We start from the raw sequence: 23,680 nt of genomic DNA on the forward strand, positions 1-23,680 counted from the left end.
AGTTGTGTTTGCTTGCTAACTGGTTACTACACTAGAGAGTCTGCCATGGGTTGCTTAACAAAAAACCCTAGACAGATACTACTTGGCAAATCTGTTCCTGAATCCCTAAAAAGACAAGGAATGAAGAGCAGCACAGACTGACACTGTAGGACACTAGTTCCACTAGTACCTCTACTGTTGACTTGCTATCTTTTGTAACTCTCACACTGTATTGCTTCTACCATTTGCACTAAGGAGATTTTCAGAAGCAGTGCCTCAGCCTGTGACATGAGAGCACATCCAGAACAAGCATCACACCCAAGACATTGGTGTTTCCCTTTGCCCTTGTCAGCCTATACAGAGCTGGTCCTTCAGGGAACAGGTCCTCCAAACCATCAGTGACAATCCAGCAGTTCTCCCTGGAGAGTTGTACAGATGTTTCTTGCAACAGCATAAGGGCTCCTAGTGATTCTATTTCCTCACTCCTCTGCACAGAAGTAAAGAATTTTGACAGACATGTTCTGGACTTGAGGGACACGTGAAGCATATTGTAAGCACTGTAAATATCATTGTGTTCTCTTCTGTCCCAGAAGCTTTAATACAAAAGCTCTGCTGTCACAGCACGGCTGAAGTGAAACTGGAGAATGTTAGCACAGGCACTGAAAACACCTGTGCATGCTCAGAACACACTGGCACAGCAGCAGTGGGCCAAACGGAGGAGCAGATTACTCTGCTTCTAGCAACAAACAAATGAGTTCTCAAAGAAAGCAAATATCTCCATATCTAGTAACATGGCAGAATTACAGAAGAAAAACTAGTGATGGATCCTATACACAGTTTATTTTCACCGTTATCTTACAATCAAAAGCCTTCAATACTTTGAAGAAATCTAAATCATTTTGGATGCTTCTTTACAGAAGCTGGGCTAATTTGACCCTAAAATGTTATCAGTGACCCTTAATGGCTGAGTGTGACAACTGATCTTTAACTGCTGAGTAAATGTTGATGAAGTGCTGGACAAGAAATTTTAAAAGCAGCTATAAATCCTTCATTCATACAATAGTACTCAATAATAACTAATGCATTATCAATAAAGCTCCCCTGTTATTTTAGAAAGTGCTTCCTTTGGATATAATTGCTCTTTTCTAGTTTTTAAATTCAATACAATCTATACCAAGACTATGTGGTTTCAGTATTATAACATTATGCATACTATTGGTGTGTATATATACATATAAATATATATACTCTTTATTATACTATGATGCTCTTATGAGACTATAGTAAAATGCAGGGCTACAGTAAAATTTAGGGGTAATTGACTTATCACCAAAGTCACTGAGACCAGGTATATCTAGTAACAGCCTTAATTTGTACACTGGCCTAAGAAGTTAACAAAACACACATGGGATTTGAGGCAGGAAGTGAGTTTTGTCTCCATTTGTACACTGTCTTACACAGAAGGACTCTCTGGAGTTTGGCAACCAATTGATACGCTCACTAGCAGCTGAATAGCTGAGACCTATTTTTTAAAAAAAACACCTTTTTATTTACCTTAAATAAGAGTTCACTTGTATTTTTTGCACTGTAGTACAGCTTCACTGTTCCCAATTTGTGTCCATTTCCTTTACCCTCTTGGTATCCATGAAGATCTGCTATATGCAGCAGTATAGAAAACAATGGGTTAATTCCAACACCCCCTGCTATCAGCACTAGGTTTACTGGGGAGTCACCAGGCTGAGGATCAAAGAAGAAATCACCTCCCACTCGCAGAGCCACTTCTGAGTCAAGAGTACACTAGGACGGAAAAGAAGATATTTAATTTCAAAATGAAAAGCAAAATTGAAACCTTATTCTTCTCCCATTCCAGTCACAAGACTTGCTGGGCTGTGATTTTTTATTTTTATTGACCAGTGAGGGAAAACCAGAAATACTTCAGAATATACACAAAATTTCCAGCTATCTGAGGTAACCCAGTGTCTCTAGGGATCCAGTTCTTCTTTCAGTCTTATGGTAAGGCAGGATGGCAACTCCCCCTTTTCATCCCCATAGGACTTGAAAGAGGAACGATTCACACAAGAATTTTCCAACGCAGGACGTGGTTGTGAAAACCCGAGGTCAACGTGAGATCACACTTCTACCTAAACCCAGCCTCATGTCAAGAAAATTCCCAAAAAATAGAAAACACCCAGAACTGAAGCAGTATCCACAAGAATACTTCTTACAGAATCACTTCTGCATTTGCAACTTCAGAGGCACAGAAGAATAAAAATCAGGGGAAAACCTTCTCTCTTATTCTCCATTCGAATGTAAGATATTATTTCTTAGAGAAATTAGTCCAAGCATGTTTTTTTGTTACATGGAAAATGAAAGCTACAACAAAAAAATCCATTTGGGCCAATATCTTCTTGGTAAACCAGCACTGCATCCCGGTATGAAGGGTGAAACTGCAGTACAGAGAAGTCAGGTGAGTTCTCCCACATCACTGCAAGCAGACAGAACAAGTAAGAGCAGAAAACACAACTCACTTCAGGCCATATACAGGTTTTCAAAAAAAACCCCAAAGAGGATAGGGAAACCAAGGAAGGTAGGAAAGGAAGAGGGAAAAACAAGGAAAGCTACAACAACTGCTAAAAAGTTAGCTTAGAAAATGAAAACGCTTCCTCCAAAGAATCCTTCTGGTATCAGGAAACAGTAAATTGCCACAAAAGGAATTCCATTAATGGCAACTGCATAGACAGCAAAGGTCTAAACATGCAACAATTCCACCAGGACGAAGGAGGAGGCCTTTGGATTCAGGTATTGCACAGAACACACAAGTTCCTAAAGTCATTAGCATGATCATTAAAAAAAAAATCCCCAAATTTCTTGCCTTTCTTAATTATTCCATGAAGTATTGTCTCTCAATTACAGTGTAAGACAGCGTTCATTATCTGAAAACAGTTTCTCTCTCCTTGTTCATATACACCACCAGGCTTTCCCACCATGTTTTACTCTGGTTTAGAGATACAAGTGTTCCAGATTCACATGGCAGAGGGAGGACACAGAATATGGTACCCTTTGAGGAAATAAGCCTTTTCAGGGAGAAACAACCTCTGTCATCTAACCTGCCACCTTAACCAGATGCAGCTCATCAAGATTGGACATGAGGAGATCTCTCATAATCAGCAGTCTCCCACATATTTCCACGCTTTGGCCATGACAGTGATAACAATAAGTCAGTATATAAGAAAAGACAGTAAAATTCTGGAGTAATATGATGAGAAAATGTTGTAATTTAGTCTAGTTTATAAACACAGCTCGGGTAGAGAAGTGAAGCGATCAATGCATTACATGGACATTTTTCTAAAAGGCTACATTTTCCTAAAGCTATAAAGTACACAGTGCTAAAATTTATGATTTATATACAGTAATATTAAGAAATAAATACCTCTAAAAAACCCCAAATACAGTAAGTAAATGAGTGCTAACTATTCCCATAACATCTTCTACCCTGAGTTACCAACTTCCTTTAGAAGTAACTTCTAAACAACTAAGTACCAGAGCTTTTTCACCACATATACAACATTTTCAAATTCTAGGTTGATTTTTTTTTTCTGCTTGTTTCCTAAGGAAAAGCATGTGGTTTTGTTTAGCTAGAAGAGTCCATATGTCCCCTGGTGGTTTCTCTACAGCATCAGGTTTGGCATAGCTTACCCCTTGATTAAAGATTTATCCTAAAATTCAACCAGTAAACTCAGCAACAAACTAATTTATGACATCAGAAGTCCTAAAAGAGTCTTCAGAGACTGTGAAAAGAACAAAAGTTGATAGGACAGATCACTGATGAAATATTTGAATCCTCTGACTGTAACTAAATGGGGTAAATGATGAACAAAACACTGCAAGAGGGCAAGTGTCAGGCTTTGCTTTTAATATAGCAAAAAAATCAAGCCTTGAGTAATATGTCTATATTACAAAAATACTGCATATTTAAGAGAATATTATAGAAATCCTAAAGTATTCTGTTGTTTTGTCATTTGAGAAAACCTGATCTAAATATCTCCCTTGTCTCCCTCTTAATAAACCATATTTATCTGTGATTTATCAATGATTTCCATTTTATATTTGTAGAAATGCTCAGAAATTATGGAACGTTATCAGATTAGCCTTGTAAGGTGTAACACTGTTGTCAGGGACACAATTTAGAACAGAGAGTTTTCAACATTTTTAAGTTTATTAATTCCAAAGGAGTAAGAACCCTTATATGCACTAACTACAATATCATTTTTAGTCCACTATAAGCACAAGTGGAATCAAAAGGTTGCAATAACCATATTACCATATAAGCATCCAATTTCAGTCTATTACTGAACAATAGGTTTTAAGATTTATGTTGTATTAAAAATGGTTGAACAAGTCAACATGAGTTTTGCAGTCAATAGCCCAAAGTGGTCTAAAAACACACACACATAACCCCCTCCACATCCCCAAAATCCCACAAACAAACAAACAAAGAGCCAAATCTCACAGTTAATGTCATTTACCTCAGTGTGAATCCAGTGAGCAGGAGGATGAACAGTGTGCTTTACTGCCAGCTCTAGTATTCCTTCTCGTTCTAAGAGGCCAGGGCTTGAACATATTGAGAATCCTCCAACTACAGATACTCCAGGAATAAAGAAATCAACCCTAAAAATAGACCAGAAACAGAATTTTAAAAAAGAAGCCAACAACCTCAAACATGGAAAACAACAGCCAAAACAATATGGCTGCTTTTGTTTCAGTTATCTTTCCTTTACAACATCTTCATTTCCGTAACATAACTTTTCCAGAAAAGGAGTTAATCTTGCATAATGCCATTTCCTTAGAACTAATTTCATCTAGAAACAAGTCATCATGTTTTTTAAACGAGAAGGTTTTAAAACCGGACTGGGTTTAGCGTTAGATGTCACATCTTACAACAGACTAGAATTCTTAGTGTTTTAAATAAATTATTTGCGTATTACAACAAAAACACAATATGGTCTGATAGAGTGGCTTAAATTCCACTCTTTTTGGTCCCTTTGATGGGCTCTTCAATTTTAAAACATAAGAAGATTGGGATTCTAATTTTAGGAAAATTACTTTAGATTAAACACTTTCTGTTCCTGGGAAGATGAAACAGTAGAACCAACAGTGTGTAAAAAATTTCTCATGGGAAAAGTCGGTTACTGGCAGCAGAACTGCAGCTCCCTCTGGTGGCAGATATCACTTTCTAGGTTAGGAAATTGAACTGGAATAAATTCCTGCTTTTTCAGGTTTTGTGTTTGTTTGGGTTTTTTAAAGTTAAAAGTGAACCACGCCTGGGTTTCTACACATTAGAAGGTAACATATGACTAAGCTTCTGTAACACTAGACACTAGACAATATGGAAGGTAAGCCATTACTACATATGAACTATAATTCATTCTCATAAAAGTAAGGCTTGGGTATTCCAAATAGTTAGCTATCAGAAAAAAATTAGAAGTTGTTTTATGATCCATCATTTGAACTCCTCTGTGTTCCATAAATCGTAAATACTTTTGTTTTCTACAGCACATAACAAAATCCCTGTATTTCAAAATAAACGTAATGTTTATAACTAGTTCTTCTGCTCCCTTTAACAAACAACCACACTGCAATGCCAAGTACTATAGAATCGTTATTCAATTCAAGCCTGGGTTAGGCTGGCTCAGTATTTGTTAAATGAGGATGCAACAAGAAATACAGACTGGCTTCCACAGCACAGATATCTTCTTTAAAGAGCAAAGCTGTATCCTTTACAGAGATCACAATTGCTTGAGGGAAGAGAGAAGCACTTTGAATAGTTCACGACTTTAAACAAAAAATATCTCCCCGCACAGCTTCACCCTTTGAAGAACAACATCCTCTCTCTCTCAGAATGCACAAAGTGTGAAATATACAACAGTGATATAATTTTTAACTTTATGCTAATAAACTTGATGGTGTATAAAGGTATCAGACTGCAAAAGAAAGGTTAACAACCAAAAACGTTGAGAAGGTTCAATTCACTGTCCTCAGCTTCTGCAGCCCCACTGCCCCATGGGGCCCAGCTTTCCTGGCAGTCAGGCTCCAAGAAATTAGAAAGGACAACTGTTATAATGCAGCATTTATCAGAGCAAAGAACATCCAACGATGCTACTGAAGCTCTTTACCTCCCTCTGGTGGAAAACAATCTTACTACTTACATTAACGAAAAAATAAGAATTTGTGCTGTAAAGTAACAATTTACATTCAAGTCAATCTGTGCCCAGTGGGGAAACACACACACAAAACCAAACATTGCTGCAAAACCTCAATCAAACATAGTTTTTACCTTTCTAAAATACTAATGCAGATGTAAATTTCTTTCCATATTAGTAGTTCTTTCCCAGCTACATAATTGTGAGATTGTAGGGCACAGTATACTGTATGATAGTGGACAAGCTCGTATTTCTGATGGCTTGTCTGTCTTAGCCACGTTAGGAAGGATAAGAGGGCTCCTTAAGAAATGCTACCTGTGACAGCTTAAGGGAAAAGAGTAGCTGAAGGGGAAAAAAGAAGGAAAACCCTTACATATAAACCCACAACAAGGAGGGGCAAAAAAGATGTAAACCAGAGATCTGAGAGTGGTTTTGCATTTCCCTCCTTTTAAAGGCTAGCTAAGCCAAATCCTTAAGAAATGAACAATAATTACTGATTGCTGGAAGGAGGAGATTAGAAACATTAAAACCACAAACACTTTGAAGAAGCAGCTTTGTAACATGCATATACCTCAATGCATGTTTTAGTAAATCAAAATGGGTAACAGCAACAAGTCTCTTCATCATTATTTGTAGTCAGATAAAGACCAGTATCTGCCAGCGTGCTTGCAAAACAAATTCACTTTTGCTTCTAAAAATCTCAATAGTTAGAACACTTTCAGAAAATTTAAACATTTTAGTGACAATCTTTGGCTGTGACATCTTACTATAGCAAATCCTAACAAGTTAGCCTTTTTTGTTCAGGAAATTGTGGTCTGGTATTTTGTACTGCTCATCAAAAAATGCAACCACAGTTTATAGCTACAAGTACAGAAAAGTTGTTGTGTACCTTACAATAGCATTAGAATACTTTCAAGGAAGAAGAAAATGAAGAAGAGTAATTATAATTAAAGCTTTCAGTTTTCAGCATGATAATTTCAAAAACATTTTTGAAGGGTAAATGCTCTTTCCAAGTACTGGCAAGCAAGAATTTAATATGAGTCACTGCACATGTGCAAAAACTGCAGCAAATTACTTCACAAACAAATTACTGCAATCAACATCTTGTGTTCTGGTTCTAAATTTAAAAGCCAGCATATTAACACTCCATGAGTAACATATGCTGTTAATACCCTAGCAGCTATACTTTGATTCCAGCAAAACCACTTTCAGATGGCCTAAACCAATAAAAAGTTTAAAAACATTTAAATGTCCATTGCCAAAAGCAACTACTCATAGTTTTAAATTAATTTCTAAGAGGAAAAAAAAGTGACAGAGTGAGAGTAATTTTAACAAGGAAGAATGACAAACGTGAATATTCACTACTTCCTTGGAAAAAAAAAGAACACCTGTAAAATTGCTTAAACAAACAGCTAATTGTTTCAAAGGCTTAATAATTCAAGTTTTTTATTTTCAAATTTGCCTTTCTATATTATTAATCCAACCTAACTGGCTTAATTTTCAGAATTAAAGAAACCTCAAGGGGAAAAAATAAAACTTAGCAAGGAACTCTAATTTAATTATAAACCAAAACTAAGTAACTTGCAAAGCAGCAGTCTCAGCTCCACTGTAAAGGTAACTAGTAAATAAAGACAGCAAAGACAGTTTGCAGAATAAAGTGCATGGAACTTTAAAGTACTCTTGAAGAAACAGTGTAATATACATAAACCAGAGGAAAACATCAAAACAATCAAACTGAACATTTAAAGAACATCCATTTCTGCCCTTTTATTAGTAGTATTACATATTTTATAATGACTATTTAAAAATTATGGCAAATATCAGCTATTTGACAGGGCAACCAATAAGAAAACATGGTATTATATAAACTAACAATTTTTTTCCAAGGTTCAAGGACCAGAGAGGCCTTTTAACACGTTGCTGTAGTAGACTTCTCCTAGTAATTTCTCCCACAAATACTGAAAGATCTTACCATTGTCCTGCTTTGAACGTAAAATCCTTATTTGCAATAGCCAAACGAAGTCTTTTGACTGTCTCCGATTCATTGGTGATTCCACACACTTTGGCTTGTGTAATTACCTGGCAAAAGGAAAATAAGCCATTGTGGTACGTAGATATCATTTGCAGCAAAAGTACTCAAGAAGTTGTGCATGAAATATCTATCCCTTCCATGTTCCCTGCAGCATTTCATTACCTACAGCACTAATGTTTTTTCACTGGCATAGAAAACCAGAAGTGGATTCCATCCCTGGAAGTGTTCAAGGCCAGGTTGGGGGGGGCCCTGAACAACCTCATCTAGTGAGTGGCATCCCCGCCTATGGCAGGAGGATTGGAATTTGCTGGTCTTTAAGGTTCCTTCAAATCCAAATCATTTTTTGATTCTATGATTCACTCACATAAGTCATTGAATGGAGAAATATTTTTGTACTTACAGTCCATCATGTCTGTCACTTTTGTCAGATTTATTCTAAGATTATATACAAACTCACTTTCAGTTGAAAGCTTAACTATAAAGAGAAGTGATTGCTACTTATCCCTTTTCAGGTTCTTTACACATCTATACAAGACACACACTCCTGCATCTTCCAGCAACAAAGTAAAAAGATTTCTGATATAAAGACTGACAAAGGATATTTGTTAAAGATCAGCTGCAACTGAAGTAAAAGGGAGAATTCTGGAGTTGCATCTAGTTTTATTTAAGTAATTAAATGCATTGCTGAAACATATGTATTAGTGCATCAATGCAAGAAAACCAGTAAGCCTTGTGTTCCTGCATTTATACCTCCCCATTTGACCACATATTTTATTTATGAACATGGGTTAACTACGACACAAGGTTTTTATTGCTGGTTAACAGAGGAGTTTTTGCTTGGCAATCATGCGGGAGGGGATGCCAGAGCCATGGTTGATACCACTTTTAAATACTTATTAAAAAAAAAAAAGATGAAAAATGAAAAGCAGATTTTGCCACAGGGCCATTGAGGACGAGCACCCCACTTAAACTCTTTGACGACCAGCAGTACAACATGGATTTTCATCCCCTCCCTGCCCTTCCTTTTTATATTTTTGAGTTATAATTATTTTTGAGTTATAATTATTAACCTTTTTCCTCCACAAAGAAAGCAATGCCCTAAATATTTTCTACACAGGGTGATACACAGATTTCACTCTGTTAAAAGACGCTGATGTCACTTACCACAGTAGGAAATACTCACAATACCATCACAACTTTATCATTTCTCATTTGTGTAAGATCAAACAGATTAAAAAAAAATAAATAAATTTTAAGCAACTATGCTGTAATTTAAAACACATGGCAGGAAATTAATTTATTCATAAAGTAACATCTGAACACGTCCCCTGTCCCATTAAACAGCAGGACATTTGCTAATTTAAAATGAAGTAGCATAGATTTCTGTTCCACTTTGGCAGACAGTATTAAATGGGGAAGACAGTCAGTTTAAGTTAATGAGAGAGATGTCAGATACATGACTTAAATGGTTGTTCTGATTGAGAAACTTTAAATGCAGGAAATGGACATTAGGTTTAGATCTTCTTCATTCCCTTCTTTAGTCTTCAGTACACTCCCTAATTTGTTATTTGGCTGAGAGAGCAGACAGAGCACTGGAAATTTAATTCTTAATCAGTATAAAGTTATTTCAAAAATTAAATTTACATCAGAGTGATTATTATTTTGGACTATTACAAGAGTATCCAACTGGCCCAGAGCAGGCTGCAGAGAGAGGGAGAGGACACAGGACTCCAGATTTTGCAGCTGTATTTCAAGAAAGCATTAGGCACATTTTCTTATCCTGGTCCTTCACATTATCACTCTTCAACAGGCAATGTTCTGTAGCATTCACACTAATGCAACACAGATTTATGATTCTTTCATCTTTTACAGGACTGAAATAGCCAAATAAGGCAATATTGACTGCGGGAAGCCAACTGCTGATTACATGGAATTTGAAACCAAGCCGAGGATTTAAAATAAACTGATTTTAAAGTGGTCAGAAATAAAGTAACAAAGAATAAATTAAGCATTAAAAAAAGAAACAGTATAATCCTCTGATATGCAGAGAATGTGCAGTAGCAAGAATTGAGCCTTGCTCTTTCAACTATCCCACACGGCTTCCTTCTCTTCCTCAGGCCTTACAGTTCCCTGCACCACACCAGAGCTTCCAATACCTCATAAGGATCCATTTTCCACATATTATCTAGCTACCCACATTGAGCAGAAAAAGTAAGCAAGCCAAGCAATCAGAAATATCCAAGATAACTAAATCATGATTGCAAAACTCAAAAATGCCATAATTTTTTTCACGTCAGAAGCAAACGAGAACGTGCATCTCTCTGTGCCTGTCTCTACACTCATTTTCTTGGATAAACCGGATCCACCTGAGCAGCTGTACGTCCACAGGGAATGCTACACTGTACTCAAGTGAGAGCTGGCATTAGGTGTGAGTAGCTGAGGCACAGTTGTGAGACACATGGTTCCTAAAGCTGGCTCACTCCCCGACAGCTCTGGCAGAGCAAGGCTGCATTTGTCTCATCCATCTACAGCCCATGTCACAAGTGCTAAATCGTCTGGTTTGGGAGTGACCTACATATCCCCTCCACCTGGCTTCCTTTTGGGGAGAATTCACTTGGCCTGTGACTTATTCTCAGCTAAAGTTAGGGAAAAACCTAGCAGAGAAGCATGTAATTATATACACATACACATGCTGACATCTGTGTGGTGTGTTTGTCCTGCTGGGTGGTTCATGCAAGGCTGGCTCATCACAAATAGCTACTCAAGACTGAGAGAACCTAATTAAACAATGGAGAAAAAGTGGACACCCTTTCCCAACTCCTGAGCATTAAAGATGGGATTTTTCAGTCAAAAAAGTGCCTTAACTCCTGAAAGGGCTAAGAAAAATGCGGATTTTTTTCACTAGTCAAATATTTTTGAGAACTGAAGTAATATTTATTCTCCCAGTATTAAAAACTTCAAAACATCTACTTCAGCCTAATATAGAAAGGACATATCTATATGAAGTACAAGAGTATGTTCACCTCTGAACATTATGAAAAAGAATGCTTACTGCTCAAAACTGAGATCCAGAATAAGCATTTCTGTATTTTGATGGAGAAAATGCTTTATCACCCTTGTATTTGTGAATTGAAATAGATACAAATGAAGATCCTTTTTACAACTATCAGCTCTCCTTTCAAAATGTCTATATTTTTTCTTACCTCCCGTGCTATAAAAGGACATTTTCCACATTTTTTAATCTCAAATCTGGATGAGAATTATAGAAATCCATAAAAATTTGAGAATTCTGTGTAGAGGTGATGGGTATCCATGTGCTTTCGTTACTTATTATAATTCATACTTGACCAGAATTCTATTAAATTTCTTGTCCAACATAAAATAAATAGCATCACATCATCGACAATTTTCATAACTCATTACATTTCACCCATTGAGTACAAAATATGCTAATTTTACAACAACATCAAGTATGAAAAATTACAAGAAGTATGACAGACTCCAGCAGTACGGAAAACAGAGCCTAAGAATCAAACGTGATTATCCAGTACAATTACCTTCACAGCAAAAAAAAAAAATTACTTGCATCCTAAAGAACACAACACTAACCTCCTGGCGAAAATTATTTGCTGTCCTCTCTAGATGATCCATTTTCCTTTTTGATTTTATTGTGCTGCAACAAAAAGCAAACAAAGATAATTGTCATTCTGACAGCTGTGCTACTGTCCCTTACTGATACGAATTTCTATTAACATAACAATTTACCAGTGTAATCCAGACTACAGATGACATAAATCTAAATAAGAATTAAATATAAATATATAATTGGGAGTTAAATTAAGTATTTATAGGTCTGTAGCACTTTGTCAGCTTGATTTTGGCAGTGTTACCATAGTACTGTCTCAAAAGAAAAAAGAAAGTGGATAACCTACCCGTTCACTGTGCAGTAATAAAAAGAAGAGTGCCTCAACACTCCCAATGCAGAATGAGAAGGAAAAATTCTGCTAGCACCTTTCAGTAACTGAGGAACAGTGTAACCCACATAAACAGTAGTATGAGCCATGACGACTGGGCACTCTTCAGAATCACAGGCTCCTGAAAAAAATCACAAATATTTGTTAAATGAAACACTGCTTGACATGGCTTGTTTTCACCTTTTATTTTCCTTCAAAACAAAAAGGCCAAAGGTCAGCTGGAGCTAAAACTAGCAACAGACATACAGGATAATGAGAGGGAATTCTAGAAGTATGGAAGTATCATAAAGAAGTGAAAATGTGCATCAATCCAGTGAAGGGGTGTTATGATCTGCCCCTGAAGCCAGATAACTGACGCTCTTGTTAATAGATCCCTTGGGATGGATTGGAGTGAAATGACACTGAATGACCAGTGTTTGTACACAGATATACGGCAGGTTTATTGTACAATAACTTGGTTGCAATGGAAAGTAAGTATGTACCCGTTTTGGTTATTATCTATAGAAATACATCAGCATAAAAGTATCACTTAAGAAAGTATATAGGTGATACTTATATAAAGAGCGATACCTTCTAAGAGAGAAGACTTGACAGCTGCCTCTCAAATCAGTGTAGTTGAGCCAGTTATGCCCCTTGAGAAGTGATGAATATCTTCAGGCTTACATGTGAATGTTATGATATCTCCCCCCCGGGGGGAAGGATTTTTACACCTGAGCCAGTTGTGTAAGGGAGGAAATTGGCATGATAAAAAGCATTATCTTGCCTCTACAGGATCTGCTTTTCATCAGCCTTTCCCCTTACTTGGCTCAAAACCCAGTTTGTTGTTAAACAAAGGTTGGTTTGTCATGGTCATCCTCCAGGGTGGATACTAATCCCTTCTGCACCTGGCCTGTTCTTATGCAGATCAGAAGTTTCACCACCACAAGCCTAAACCTCTCCTCCTCCCCTTGGGCTGGGGGGTGCAAACTTTGGCCTAAGCAAAGCACTCACTGTTTTTGAGAATGGCCGATTGTTTGAGTCATTAACATTTCAGTCTCTCACAAGGGGAAGATGAGCTTGTCATAGATGATATAGAAAAGGCTGAAGTGCACAACACTGCTTTTGCCCCAGTCTTCACAGGCAAAGCTTGCTTGCACACCGACCTCTGCTTGTACCAGTGGTGTTTGGGAAGGATAGGCATAAGCAGGAGTAGGGCCAACAACTGCTGAAAGAAGCTGGATGTATTCAGATGCACAGAGCCAGATGGGTTACACTCAAGGTTGCTAAGAGACACAGCTGACATGCTTGTCAGGCAATTGTGTATTATCTATGAAAAACATTTACCACACAAAGTCTACAAACAGACTAGAAACAGACTAACACATGGTCATTTTTAAGAGAGGCTAGAAGGAGTGCTTATGTCCAGTCGGCACCATCTCAGTCTCTGGAAAAATGCTTAGAGCTTGTCCTGTTAGCTCTGTGCAAGCTAAGAAAGTAATCAGGAATACTGGACACAGATTTACCAACGGTAAATTATGTTTGATAAATCTGAACAGCTACCATGATGAAATAAATGTCTGGTCATGCAACCATGGGGACAGGACACAACACATCTTGATTGACCTGTGGCTCCTGACACCACCTCCCATTGCATGTTAGTAAGACGAGGCCAGATGGACTGTTGGAGTGTTTGAAAACTGTCTGGGCAGACAGAATTCATGGCTTCAAGTTGCTTCAGTTGTTGGCTAACAATAGTAATAAGAGTACCCTGGCATTGTTATTGGGGCTGACACAGGCCAATAAATCTATCAACAACTTGGATGATGACACAGCAGGTGTCCCTGTCCATGGCAGAGGGGTTGGTCTTTGAGGTCCCTTCCAGGCCATTCTATGATCAGCAAACTTGTGGATGATGCTGTGTTAGAGGGATGGTTGACATCCTGAATAGTAGAGCTTCACTTCAAAGCGGCACTGAGAAACTGAAGGACTGGAAAGCAGAAACCTTGTTAACTTAAAGACTTACAAAGGTCTTACAAAAGACTTACCTGGGATTGGCTTAACCCAGTGTGAACAACTGTCCTGCTCCAAGCAGATTTGACTAGATGACCCTCAGAAGTGCCTTCCAGCCAACATATCTTTGATTTTAAATGTTCAAACAATATATGAAAGAAGATCAAACACTGACTGTGCATTCCCTTTCTATTGGACAATTTCACAAACTTTAATTAAGCCTGTTTGTTCACAGGTTTATTTAAAAGCACATTAATCCCTCACACTTCCATGTACCCTATATAACACATCTCTACATAGTTAAGCAAGTGGAGGACACTTACATGCACTACAGTGGAAACATGGTGTGAAGATTCAAAACTGGGCACTCAAACGGAGCTGTGACACAGAAAGATAAACAGACATGGTCAACACCCAAAGAAAGGCAGAACCACATTTCATTTACAACATGCAAATCAGAGAGCCAAGAGATATTTCTCATACCTTATAGGCCTTTGTTTTTCCTAAAATGGATTAGCATAATTCTCTATCATATTATCATCACCCATCAAACTGTATTATTTCTGCAATGCAGTCCATTGCTTCTTTAAAGCATTAATATTTTATTTCCATTAAAATCTCTTCTTCTGCATTCTTTTAAGGCATGTAATTTATTTTCAAAATGTTTTTCATTTTGAATCCTTTGAAATGGCAACAATCCAGCTTGTTCAGTTAATCAGGCCTATACTCTCTAGGCTTTCACTAACAACTGTATTGGCTGGTCACTTAGTAATTTGTCCTGTTTGTAATCTTGTACATATGGAGGCAGAGCTTCCTTTAATTAGGCCGCTCAGAAATGGAATGCGTTTCTCAAAAGTCACTACTCAAAATGCCCACTTTCAAGCATAAGAAATACTTCCTGCAGTTTTTAACTGTCCATAATTTTTAACAGCTTTTCATCATTTAATTCCACAGCAGCTGGCAACTTTTAAAAATGGAATTATTTAAAAGTCATCTACCACCAGTAAACAAAATTACTCAAAAATTTTTTTTCACCCCATTACAGAGGACTTAAGGTGTACTTAAGTTTTTAAACAAAACACTTTAGCACTTTCTACATGCAAATGCGTAAAAGTTATTGATAACAAAAGTATTAACAATCTTAAAATATTTTAGCACAACAAAGTACACATCTAATGAAGAGTCCCGTTCCTCTACCTTGGCATGCTGTATGCAAAGCCAGAGTGCTGAAAAATCATTAAGTTTCTCAAATTCATGAGGTCAGTTTAGGATTTGGAGTCTTTCAGACAGCATATCCATATACAAGTCTGCTTTTTTTTAGGCTTCTTGGTTTTGGATTCATGTTTTCATGCTTTTCACTCTACTACATTAACTAATTCAATGTAAACACGAAGGATGTTTAAAAGTGGACACTTATGTAAGCTGTTTATGCCAATGGCTGTGACTTTAATTAAATCACTACAACATCCAAATGAACCACATATAGTCTGACACTTTGCTTCAGAGGCCTAGGACTGAGAATAAAGATTTTTTTATCAACTCACAACTTTCAAAACGCTTTCTGCAATTAATTGCTAATAAATGCAGCAACATCTGCTGGTCAAAGAAGTGGCACAACTTTTAATTCCAATCAGAGATTCTGGACTGTTTATTTTACGTACTTGGTTTAATTCTGCTGCTGAGGTGGACAGTCATTTAAATGAGCCATCCTCATTCTCTTCCTTTTCACTGTTACCACTTTAGGAAGCAAATATGCTCAGTTCTACAAATGAAAATGTAAAAAACCAACCAACCCAAAGTTCAGTATCAACACATAATACTGAAAACAAAATAAATGGCAGCCTAATTTTATAGTCACAGCTGAAAGATCCTATTCATACAGACTACTTTAAGACTGAGACTCTTTCATAAATAAGAAATGACTCTTGAACAGTAGTTCAAGATCCTTGTTCCATCTACATTGTCATCAATCACTTTCCAATCACAAAGATGACAATAAAGTCAGTTGTCATTTTTACTCTGGAACTAATAAATTCCAAAATGTCTTTTAATGAGCCCTGGTTCTCCTCTACCACAGACAGGTGTGAATCACACCTTTACACAGTGTGAACAGCTTCTGCCCCATCTGTCACCCCTGTGGCTTTCTCCACTCAACCAGCTCTTTGGCAACTCCCTGCCCTCCATGGAGTGCACTGCTTCAGTCTCCCAAGCTCCTGTCAGGTGGGATGTTCTCCCTTTATTCCCTTCTTACCCTAGCTGGTACAGGAATAGTCACTCCAAATACCCCCTTACTTCACAAAATCACTGAGTGGGTGAGGTTGGAAGGGACCACAGCGGGTCATCTGGTCCAACCTCCCTGCTCAAGCAGGGTCATCCTAGAGCACATGGCACAGGATTGTGTCCAGATGGTTCTTGAATATCTCCAATGAGGGAGACTCCACAATCTCTCTGGGCAACCTGTTCCAGTGTTGAGCCACCTGCACAGTAAAGAAGTTCTTCCTCATGTTCAGGTGGAACTTCTTGTGCATCAGCTTCTGCCCATTGCCTCATGTCCTAGTGGCTGGCACCACTGAAAGGAACCTGGCTCCATCCTCTTGATACCCCCTCTTTAGATATTTTATATCCATTTTTACACTTCCTTTGCTCCATGGAGAGAAACAAGTGCTACTTTTATGACTGTTATAGGACTCCTTCTTCTCCTCACTTATAATCAATCATTCATTCTCCTTCTCCTCTGACCCACTGGCCCTGGGTTAGTTAGTATTGCTTTAGATCTATGACCACATCTCTTCTTTCTTTCAATCCTACATTACTATCTGAAGGGAGAATTACTTTCAGCTCTACCCATACCACACTGAAGAGCAAATTACTGTGTAAGTTAATGCAAGAGAGTGTTGAGGGGGCATCAAGGGTACTTAAGCAAGCAGGATAAGGAAATCTTTTACCAGAAACTATCTCTCGGTAAGAGGTACAAACAGTAGTACCTCCTGCAAAAGTCACCAGCCAAAGTAATGTTTTCCCCCTTTTCCCCGGACTGAGGAGCGCACGGTGAGCGCAGGGGGCGCTGGGCAGCCCGTGCCCGGCTAAGGCTGGGCGGCACTGAGGCGGCCAAGGGCAAGGACAAGAGGCAGAGGAGGACAAGGGGCAGGGGAAGGACAAGGACACGGAGAAGGACAAGGTCGCGGCAGTCCTCGTCCGTCCCCCCGCAGCCGCTCGGGATCGCCAGGCAGGAGGTCAGGGCTGGAGGCGGCAGCGCCATTGGCCGCAGGGGGCGGCCCGGCCACCGCTTCCGACCGGCGTGCGGGGCTCCCGCCAGAGCAAGAGCGAGCCGGCGGTACTCGAGTGCGCTGAGCCTCCGCCTCCCGGCTCTCCCTCGCCTCTCCACCCCCTCCCCAGCCGATCCCTCCCTCCGATCCCGAGCACCCCCGACCCCGCTGCCCACCGCCCCTACCGGCGCCGCATCACATGACGGGAGGCTCCGCCCGCGTGCCCCCTCAGGCACCGCCTCTTCCCTTCCGCCCCGTCCCGGCTCCCGCCGCTTCCCGCCGCCATGTCGGTGTTCCACGACGAGGTGGAGATCGAGGACTTCGAGTACGACGAGGAGACCGAGACCTACAGCTACCCGTGCCCCTGCGGGGACCGGTTCCTTATCACTCGGGTGAGGGGCGGCCGGGCAGGGGCGGGGAGGAGGGCAGCGCCATACTGCCCATCGGCCGGGCAGGCGGCGGGGCCGTGACCGCTTTCCCGGGGCTTTTGCAGGAGGACCTGGAGAACGGGGAGGACGTGGCCACCTGTCCCAGCTGCTCCCTGATCCTGCGCGTCATTTACGACCAGGTGGGTGCGGGCAGGGCCGCAGGGCGCGGCTCCAGCCGGGTCCCTCCGAGTCCCGGTTCGTCGCCATAAACGGGAAGCGCAGGAGCGGCGTTTAAAAATCGCGGATCTAGGACTAGATCTTCTACACCAGCTCTTATTTTTCTGGTCTCCTGCTGCCGTGTTTGGGCTTTAAAACGCACGTGGCTGGGTGGGCGTGGAGAGGGACACGGACAGAAAGATCTCAGTGAGGTGAAGAGCTGCCTGTGACTGACTCCAGCAGCCTTGTCGACAGCCTGGCAGCTTATGGCATTCAGGTTTGGGGGGACAGATTCATACCAGTTAAAATCACTCGGTTTTTCAGCCGGGGTATCTGCTGGTTTTTTGCCAGAGAGGAGATCCAGAAATAATGTAAATCAACTAAAACCCTACTTGCTGTTTTTAGGAGCAGTTCATGCGTGATGAAGTCGTTGCAGAACCTTTGCCAAACAAGGAGTTGGTTAAGTGCTGATAAATCCATCATGGACTGTTGCTGCTTTAGAGTGAGAAAGTATGGGGATGGCGACTTTGGAAAGAGACGAGGTCCTCCTCCTGGAAGTGCTTGCTGCTGTGGGATACAAGTGCAATAAGTGTCCGTCTTCTTAACGTGAATAAGAATTTGCTGGGACATCAAACACATGAATGGGTTTTGTTCCAAAGGGTTATACATTTAAAAAATATATATAAGTTGCTATGTGTGTTCCCGAAGACTTGAGGGTTCTGATCCTAATTTACAGCAAGTCAATATACAGAAGAGGAGCGCAGAGTTTGTGAAATTGTAACATTTAGTCTATCAGTGGCTTCTTAGCCTGTGGAGATAAACAGGCTTGGTGTGGGTGAAATGGCTTAAATGCCAGCTGAAATGCTGGGGGACAAAATTTAGGAGTCCATAGGACATGATGCCATACAGAATTGACATGGTGCAGCATCTCCCAGGATTTGGGCTCATGTACTTCCAGCCCATACTGAATATGGAGAGAAAATAAGAGACCCAGAGCCAGTGTTTACTCAGTGTTGGTAAATTGTCTTTACTACTGCAGGCATGAGGAAAGTGTAGTTGTCTTTATATCTGCAGTGGGGGCAACACATGAATTTGGGCAGATCTGTTTCTTAAATTACTTCCAAAGTTGCTTTGAAACATCTTTGGTAGCTGTTACCAAATGGCTCTGACATAATAGTGATGCCCTTTTGTGGGTGTTGTGTGAAATGAAACAAAAGGAGTCAAACCTTTTACTCCTGCACAGCTAGTAATGTGCAAGTTGTAATTTACTCCTGTTTTCTCAACAGTTTTGTGATTTGACTGTTGCAGCAGATATAAAATGGGCTGCAGCTCTTTGTGCCATTTGTAGTACATTTGCTGAATTTCTCAGCTGCCTTCTGTTGGGTTCTGTCACCTCCTGGATAAGAGATGCACACATTTCACTTAAGAAGGCATTTTTTAGGGTAGAAAAGAGTTGGGAGAACATACTTCACATGGAGTCCAAGACTACTTCTTGTATTACAAGCCACTGCACTTAAATATTTACTTAAAATTATGGTCATTCCTGTGTTTTAGTAGGATTTGACATCTATGAAGTTAAATTTGAGGAAAAATACTTGTGAAACATTTATATAGTTAGTTTGCTCTAGGCACTAAAGATCAGCAGGTGTTACTGGATCCTTGCATTTAGCTGTTTTTGTTCTTACAACATTCTGTGAATGTTAAAGATAAACATTTTAACTACTTAAAAAAAAGGAAAAAATAAAAAAAAGAAAAACTGTACCTTTCAGTTGGAAGTTTTGAATGCAATAAGCACAACCCAGAGTGTTTCCATGCCTAAACCAGGAGGTGGCACTCATGTTACTTTGATAGCTGCGCTTTAAAGAAACAAAACCAAACAGATGTGGTACTTTGGTTAGCTCTATCTTATCAAATATTTATTTTGACTATTTAAATAAAGATGTTTAAGACTCCAGCAGTGGTTATAATGGGCTATTGCTTATTCTGTTTCTGCACCAGCCATGATGATTTCCACAGGTCTTGAGTTGCTGCTGCTGCTCTGGTAATGACACTGGGATTTCTTCAGATTAGTTAATAAAAATTGTTTCAGTCTATCAGTAGATGCTGTAAAGCAAACTTACAGAAACCCTACTTAAGGCCCTGTTCAAATTTCTACTGCATAAATATCTTCAGGATTTTTCCACAAGTGTTCTACATAAAATAGAACTGTCTTGAGTTCAGAAAGTGTTTGGACAATGCCCTCAGGCACATGGTGTGATTCTTGGGGTGTCCTGTGCAGGCCCAGGAGTGGACTCGAGGATCCTGATGGGTCCCTTCCAATTCAGCACATTCTATGATTCTGTGTCTAAAAGGAAGTAGAACAACTTTCAAATGCAAGACCAGGGAATGTAATGTATCAAAATAAATGGCCAAGTGTAGCTTCTCTAAAGGTGCATAGATTTTGCAGAAATCATTGACCAGATTTCATTTTATATTGAAGGTCAGGCCCTGTTAAAAAGACCTATGAAACTTTTGTAGAGAATTATTTGTACTCCATATGGTTAAATTCCTACATGGTTGTAAAAAGTGCTTATCAATTGAATTTCCCACTCATCTAAAATACTGGTAATGGCTTTTTTAACAGTAATTTTAGCAAAATTAATTAGTTCATTAAATCAGTTGGGACTGGTTTAAGTTTGTGCTTAAGGTTTCTTACCAGGTGTGAATAGGATCCAAGTTGCAGAATGCAATTTATAGGCACATTAAAATTACTTGATGACATAGTGTATATATCAAAGATTATGGTTGCTTTTCTGGAGGTTTTTTTGCAGCATAACAACAGTAAGGTGGTGTGGCTGTTAGAAAAGGATGTGGCCACATTTGCCCACATAAATTGCTTTCAACTCTGTTTCATTACAGCGTCTTGGAGGTCTCAAGGCAGTAGTTGCTGTCCCCCCCAAAAAAGAGGCAAAACAGGAATGGGTGTCATGTATCTCTCTTTTTGTTGTGTTTTTTGAATCTGAAAGAGATGTTTAAAAACTTGAGCTGTTTTGTTGCTTTCCTTTCTGCTGTGCAGAGAGGAGTTCTGTAGCATGAGTTCATTCTTCATGAGAGCTCAGTGATGCTAAAGCCAAAGAACTGCCCACTTCTGTCTTTTGTTAACTTGTGAGAAGCTTTTCACTCCAGTGATTGCAGTCATCTTTTAAAATATTCTTTCATACTGTATAATTCCAGGACACCAGTCAGGGCAGTGTGAGTAACCCATCAGAAATGTCCCTTGTCAGGAATTCGGTCACAAGGTTTCCTCACAGCACCACGGGCTCTGGCCTCTCATGCATTACTTGTGTATTACATGATCTTTGAAACCAGTGGCTCACTTTTCTTCTGAAAAGGCAATTGTGTAGGACACAAAAGTCTTTTGTTTGCTGTTTGTATCTGACAAGCAGATTGATTGATTATGTGTTTGATTAGGTCCTTGGCTCTGCACAGAGGAGTCCAGTGCAGTGAAAGCAGCATCACGTGAATGTTAATGCAGTAACTCATACTTCTGAGAGACCAGAGAGAGTGGAACAACTTATGGTCAATTTTAGATGTTCAAGCTCTGAAATTGCTCACACTGTAAACACCTCCAAACTCCTGTGTAATACTGAAAACAAGCAATACACTCCGTCGCCACAGTTTTATGGGAAGAAATGGAAGAAAATTTGCTCTTCATTAAACTAAAGAGGCTTGGCTTCTCTGAGCTGTCAGATTCTTGTTTGCATTTCAAAGAGACTCACTGAGAAGGTCGCATACTTTTGGCTGATTGTGCCACTATATCAGTGGCATACATGATTAGCTTTAAATAGCTGTTCTGGAAGTCTGTGACACAGACCCTGGACCTTCAAGAGCTGGGGTCATTAGGCCACTAATTTTGCTGTTGCACTTGTTTCATCATCTATATGTTGGGGAAGTCATAATGCCCTAGAGGACCCTTATGTAAATACTGTGACATTTCTTCCCTCCATCATGTTTTTTAATTTTTATTCTCAGCACTAGTCAGAAAAAAAGGACGTTCCTTGCAGAAGATCAGTTAACTAAAGATCATTACACAGATTACCAAGTCTATCTACCAAGAAGCACATACTGAATAATTTCAAGTAAACAGGCAAAATTTCAGTTAAGAAAGTGATCTGACAACTCTGTATTGTCACTAAGACAAGCAGTTTCTGCATATTCCATTTCCATCACCTCTATTCCAAAGTAATGCTCAGATCAAGCTAACTGTAGGGATAGGTGTTTGTTACACTGAAAACTTCTTGAAATGTTTTTACAAATAGGATTTATCAAGATATTTAGTGCACTAGTTAATGTTTGCCATGAATTTTCTCCTAGCACAGTTCCATGTGCATTGCTCTGAATCTACTTCATGGTAACTTAAAATGCTAATTTCTTAATGTCTCTCCATAGTAGCCATGGCATGGAGGAGACAGAGAGGATCCAAAGGATCCTGTGAAGATGCTGGAGTCATCAGCCCTGAAACTGGTCAAACATGTTGAGTGAGAGAGGCAACAACTGACAGAAGCTGTGCCAAGCTGGAAAACAGTTGTCCCAGTGTCACCTGTGGTCAGGGAGGAAGGGGGTCAAAAGAAACTAACCAAAAGGGTAAAACCTCAAGCAACCTGTCATCACTCCTTCCCACCCCTTCCTGTCACCATTGCAATCTGTTTGCATACCATGTCATCTCTCCAAAATTCTTGGCAGCTCACCAGCCTAGCACAGGCTTCCTGTCACGTGGAAAATGATTGCCATGGCATTTACCCTGTCACTGAGCACAGCCAGCCAAGAGAAGCTCGCTCCAAAGGCAAGGTGGTGCACGAAGGTCAGAGCAGAGCTGCCCTGTCCAGGGGTCGTCATCTTTTATTTTTAAGTCAAAACCAAGGTCCTTATATTGTTGTTTGAATGCTGAAGCTGTTGCATTATTACAAGACTCAAGGTAAAATCAACAGGAGCTGGCAATACACTGATTCTTTAAGTCACTTCTTCAGTGCCCTCTTCAGGACCTTTGTGCTCCATGGCAAATGGTTTTACCTTGGTCTCAGTTGTCCTTCTGGACAAGTTGGAGGACAACTTTTTGACACATTCATTACTTCAAGTAAAAGATTCCCATCCACCAGAACACTAAATAGCTGCAATGTTTCTGAGCATGATCTTTTTGTAGGTAGTCCTGTGGTATTTACACAAAAGATGACTTTCTGGTATAATCTTAGGAAGAATGACTATTTCACACTCCATAGGAAAAAATTACATTTTTCAAGGGAGGGCTTGTGGTTTTTTTTTTTTCAAATACATTGAAAGAGATACCTGCTTAACAGTTTTTGTTTCTGCATGTTTGATCATAGCCCTGTTGCTGCTTGTTTCCATGAAAATTGTGTACCTATGCAATGCAATACCATCTTAAGGTATTTATTTTTAGGCAATAGTGAGACTGCAGCACAAATTTATCATTTTTATCACTCTATAACAGAGACTAGAACTGATGTTATAGCTTGTGACAGATTTTAAGATTAATATTTCTTTTAATTAAATACAGAAAACAGTAGATAAAATATGAACCCTACATTATCCTACCTTTTCTCTCATTTTGGTAGAACATATTTGGCTTCCTATATTATGCAGAGGCTTCTGTGACCCCCAG

At 39.5% G+C, this 23,680-nt stretch overlaps 2 protein-coding genes across 7 annotated transcripts in view; one reads left to right on the top strand and one right to left on the bottom strand.

Annotated features, from left to right (window-relative positions):
- Nucleotides 1–23,680, bottom strand: part of OXNAD1 (oxidoreductase NAD binding domain containing 1) — a 32,574-nt gene that overhangs the window by 1,875 nt on the left and 7,019 nt on the right. Inside the window, exons 1-8 of one of the 6 annotated variants that reach the window (XM_051808351.1) lie at nucleotides 17,626–17,717; nucleotides 14,498–14,552; nucleotides 12,144–12,306; nucleotides 11,821–11,884; nucleotides 8,152–8,258; nucleotides 4,506–4,647; nucleotides 1,740–1,776; nucleotides 1,534–1,631 (exon numbers count right to left, since the gene is read on the bottom strand). In XM_051808351.1, the coding sequence (XP_051664311.1) occupies nucleotides 1,534–1,631; nucleotides 1,740–1,776; nucleotides 4,506–4,647; nucleotides 8,152–8,258; nucleotides 11,821–11,884; nucleotides 12,144–12,274 (579 nt within the window). In that variant the 5' untranslated portion in view covers nucleotides 12,275–12,306; nucleotides 14,498–14,552; nucleotides 17,626–17,717. Of the gene's footprint in view, nucleotides 1–1,533; nucleotides 1,777–4,505; nucleotides 4,648–8,151; nucleotides 8,259–11,820; nucleotides 11,885–12,143; nucleotides 12,307–14,497; nucleotides 14,553–15,835; nucleotides 16,269–16,651; nucleotides 16,717–17,616; nucleotides 17,718–23,680 lie in introns of those variants that run through there. The other 5 variants (XM_051808350.1, XM_051808347.1, XM_051808346.1 and 2 more) reach the window with 5 other exon arrangements.
- LOC127480327 (diphthamide biosynthesis protein 3-like) lies at nucleotides 17,700–19,978 on the top strand. The gene is made up of 3 exons (XM_051808367.1): nucleotides 17,700–17,832; nucleotides 17,934–18,008; nucleotides 18,430–19,978. The coding sequence occupies exons 1-3, from the start codon at nucleotides 17,725–17,727 to the stop codon at nucleotides 18,493–18,495; spliced, it is 249 nt and encodes an 82-aa protein (XP_051664327.1). The 5' UTR covers nucleotides 17,700–17,724; the 3' UTR covers nucleotides 18,496–19,978.

Source organism: Manacus candei, unplaced genomic scaffold, assembly GCF_025592945.1.
Source record: "Manacus candei isolate 608988 ecotype Guabito, Panama unplaced genomic scaffold, ASM2559294v1 h1tg000072l, whole genome shotgun sequence".
In the NCBI taxonomy this organism is placed as follows: domain Eukaryota; kingdom Metazoa; phylum Chordata; class Aves; order Passeriformes; family Pipridae; genus Manacus; species Manacus candei.

What these genes read in the sequence shown, in the direction of transcription:
- LOC127480327 (XM_051808367.1), top strand. Translation starts at nt 17,725, where the DNA reads ATGTCGGTGTTCCACGACGAGGTGGAGATCGAGGACTTCGAGTACGAC. An exon ending in ACCGGTTCCTTATCACTCGG is followed by an intron (nt 17,833 to 17,933) that starts GTGAGGGGCGGC and finishes GGGCTTTTGCAG; the next exon opens with GAGGACCTGGAGAACGGGGA. An exon ending in TGCGCGTCATTTACGACCAG is followed by an intron (nt 18,009 to 18,429) that starts GTGGGTGCGGGC and finishes TGCTGTTTTTAG; the next exon opens with GAGCAGTTCATGCGTGATGA.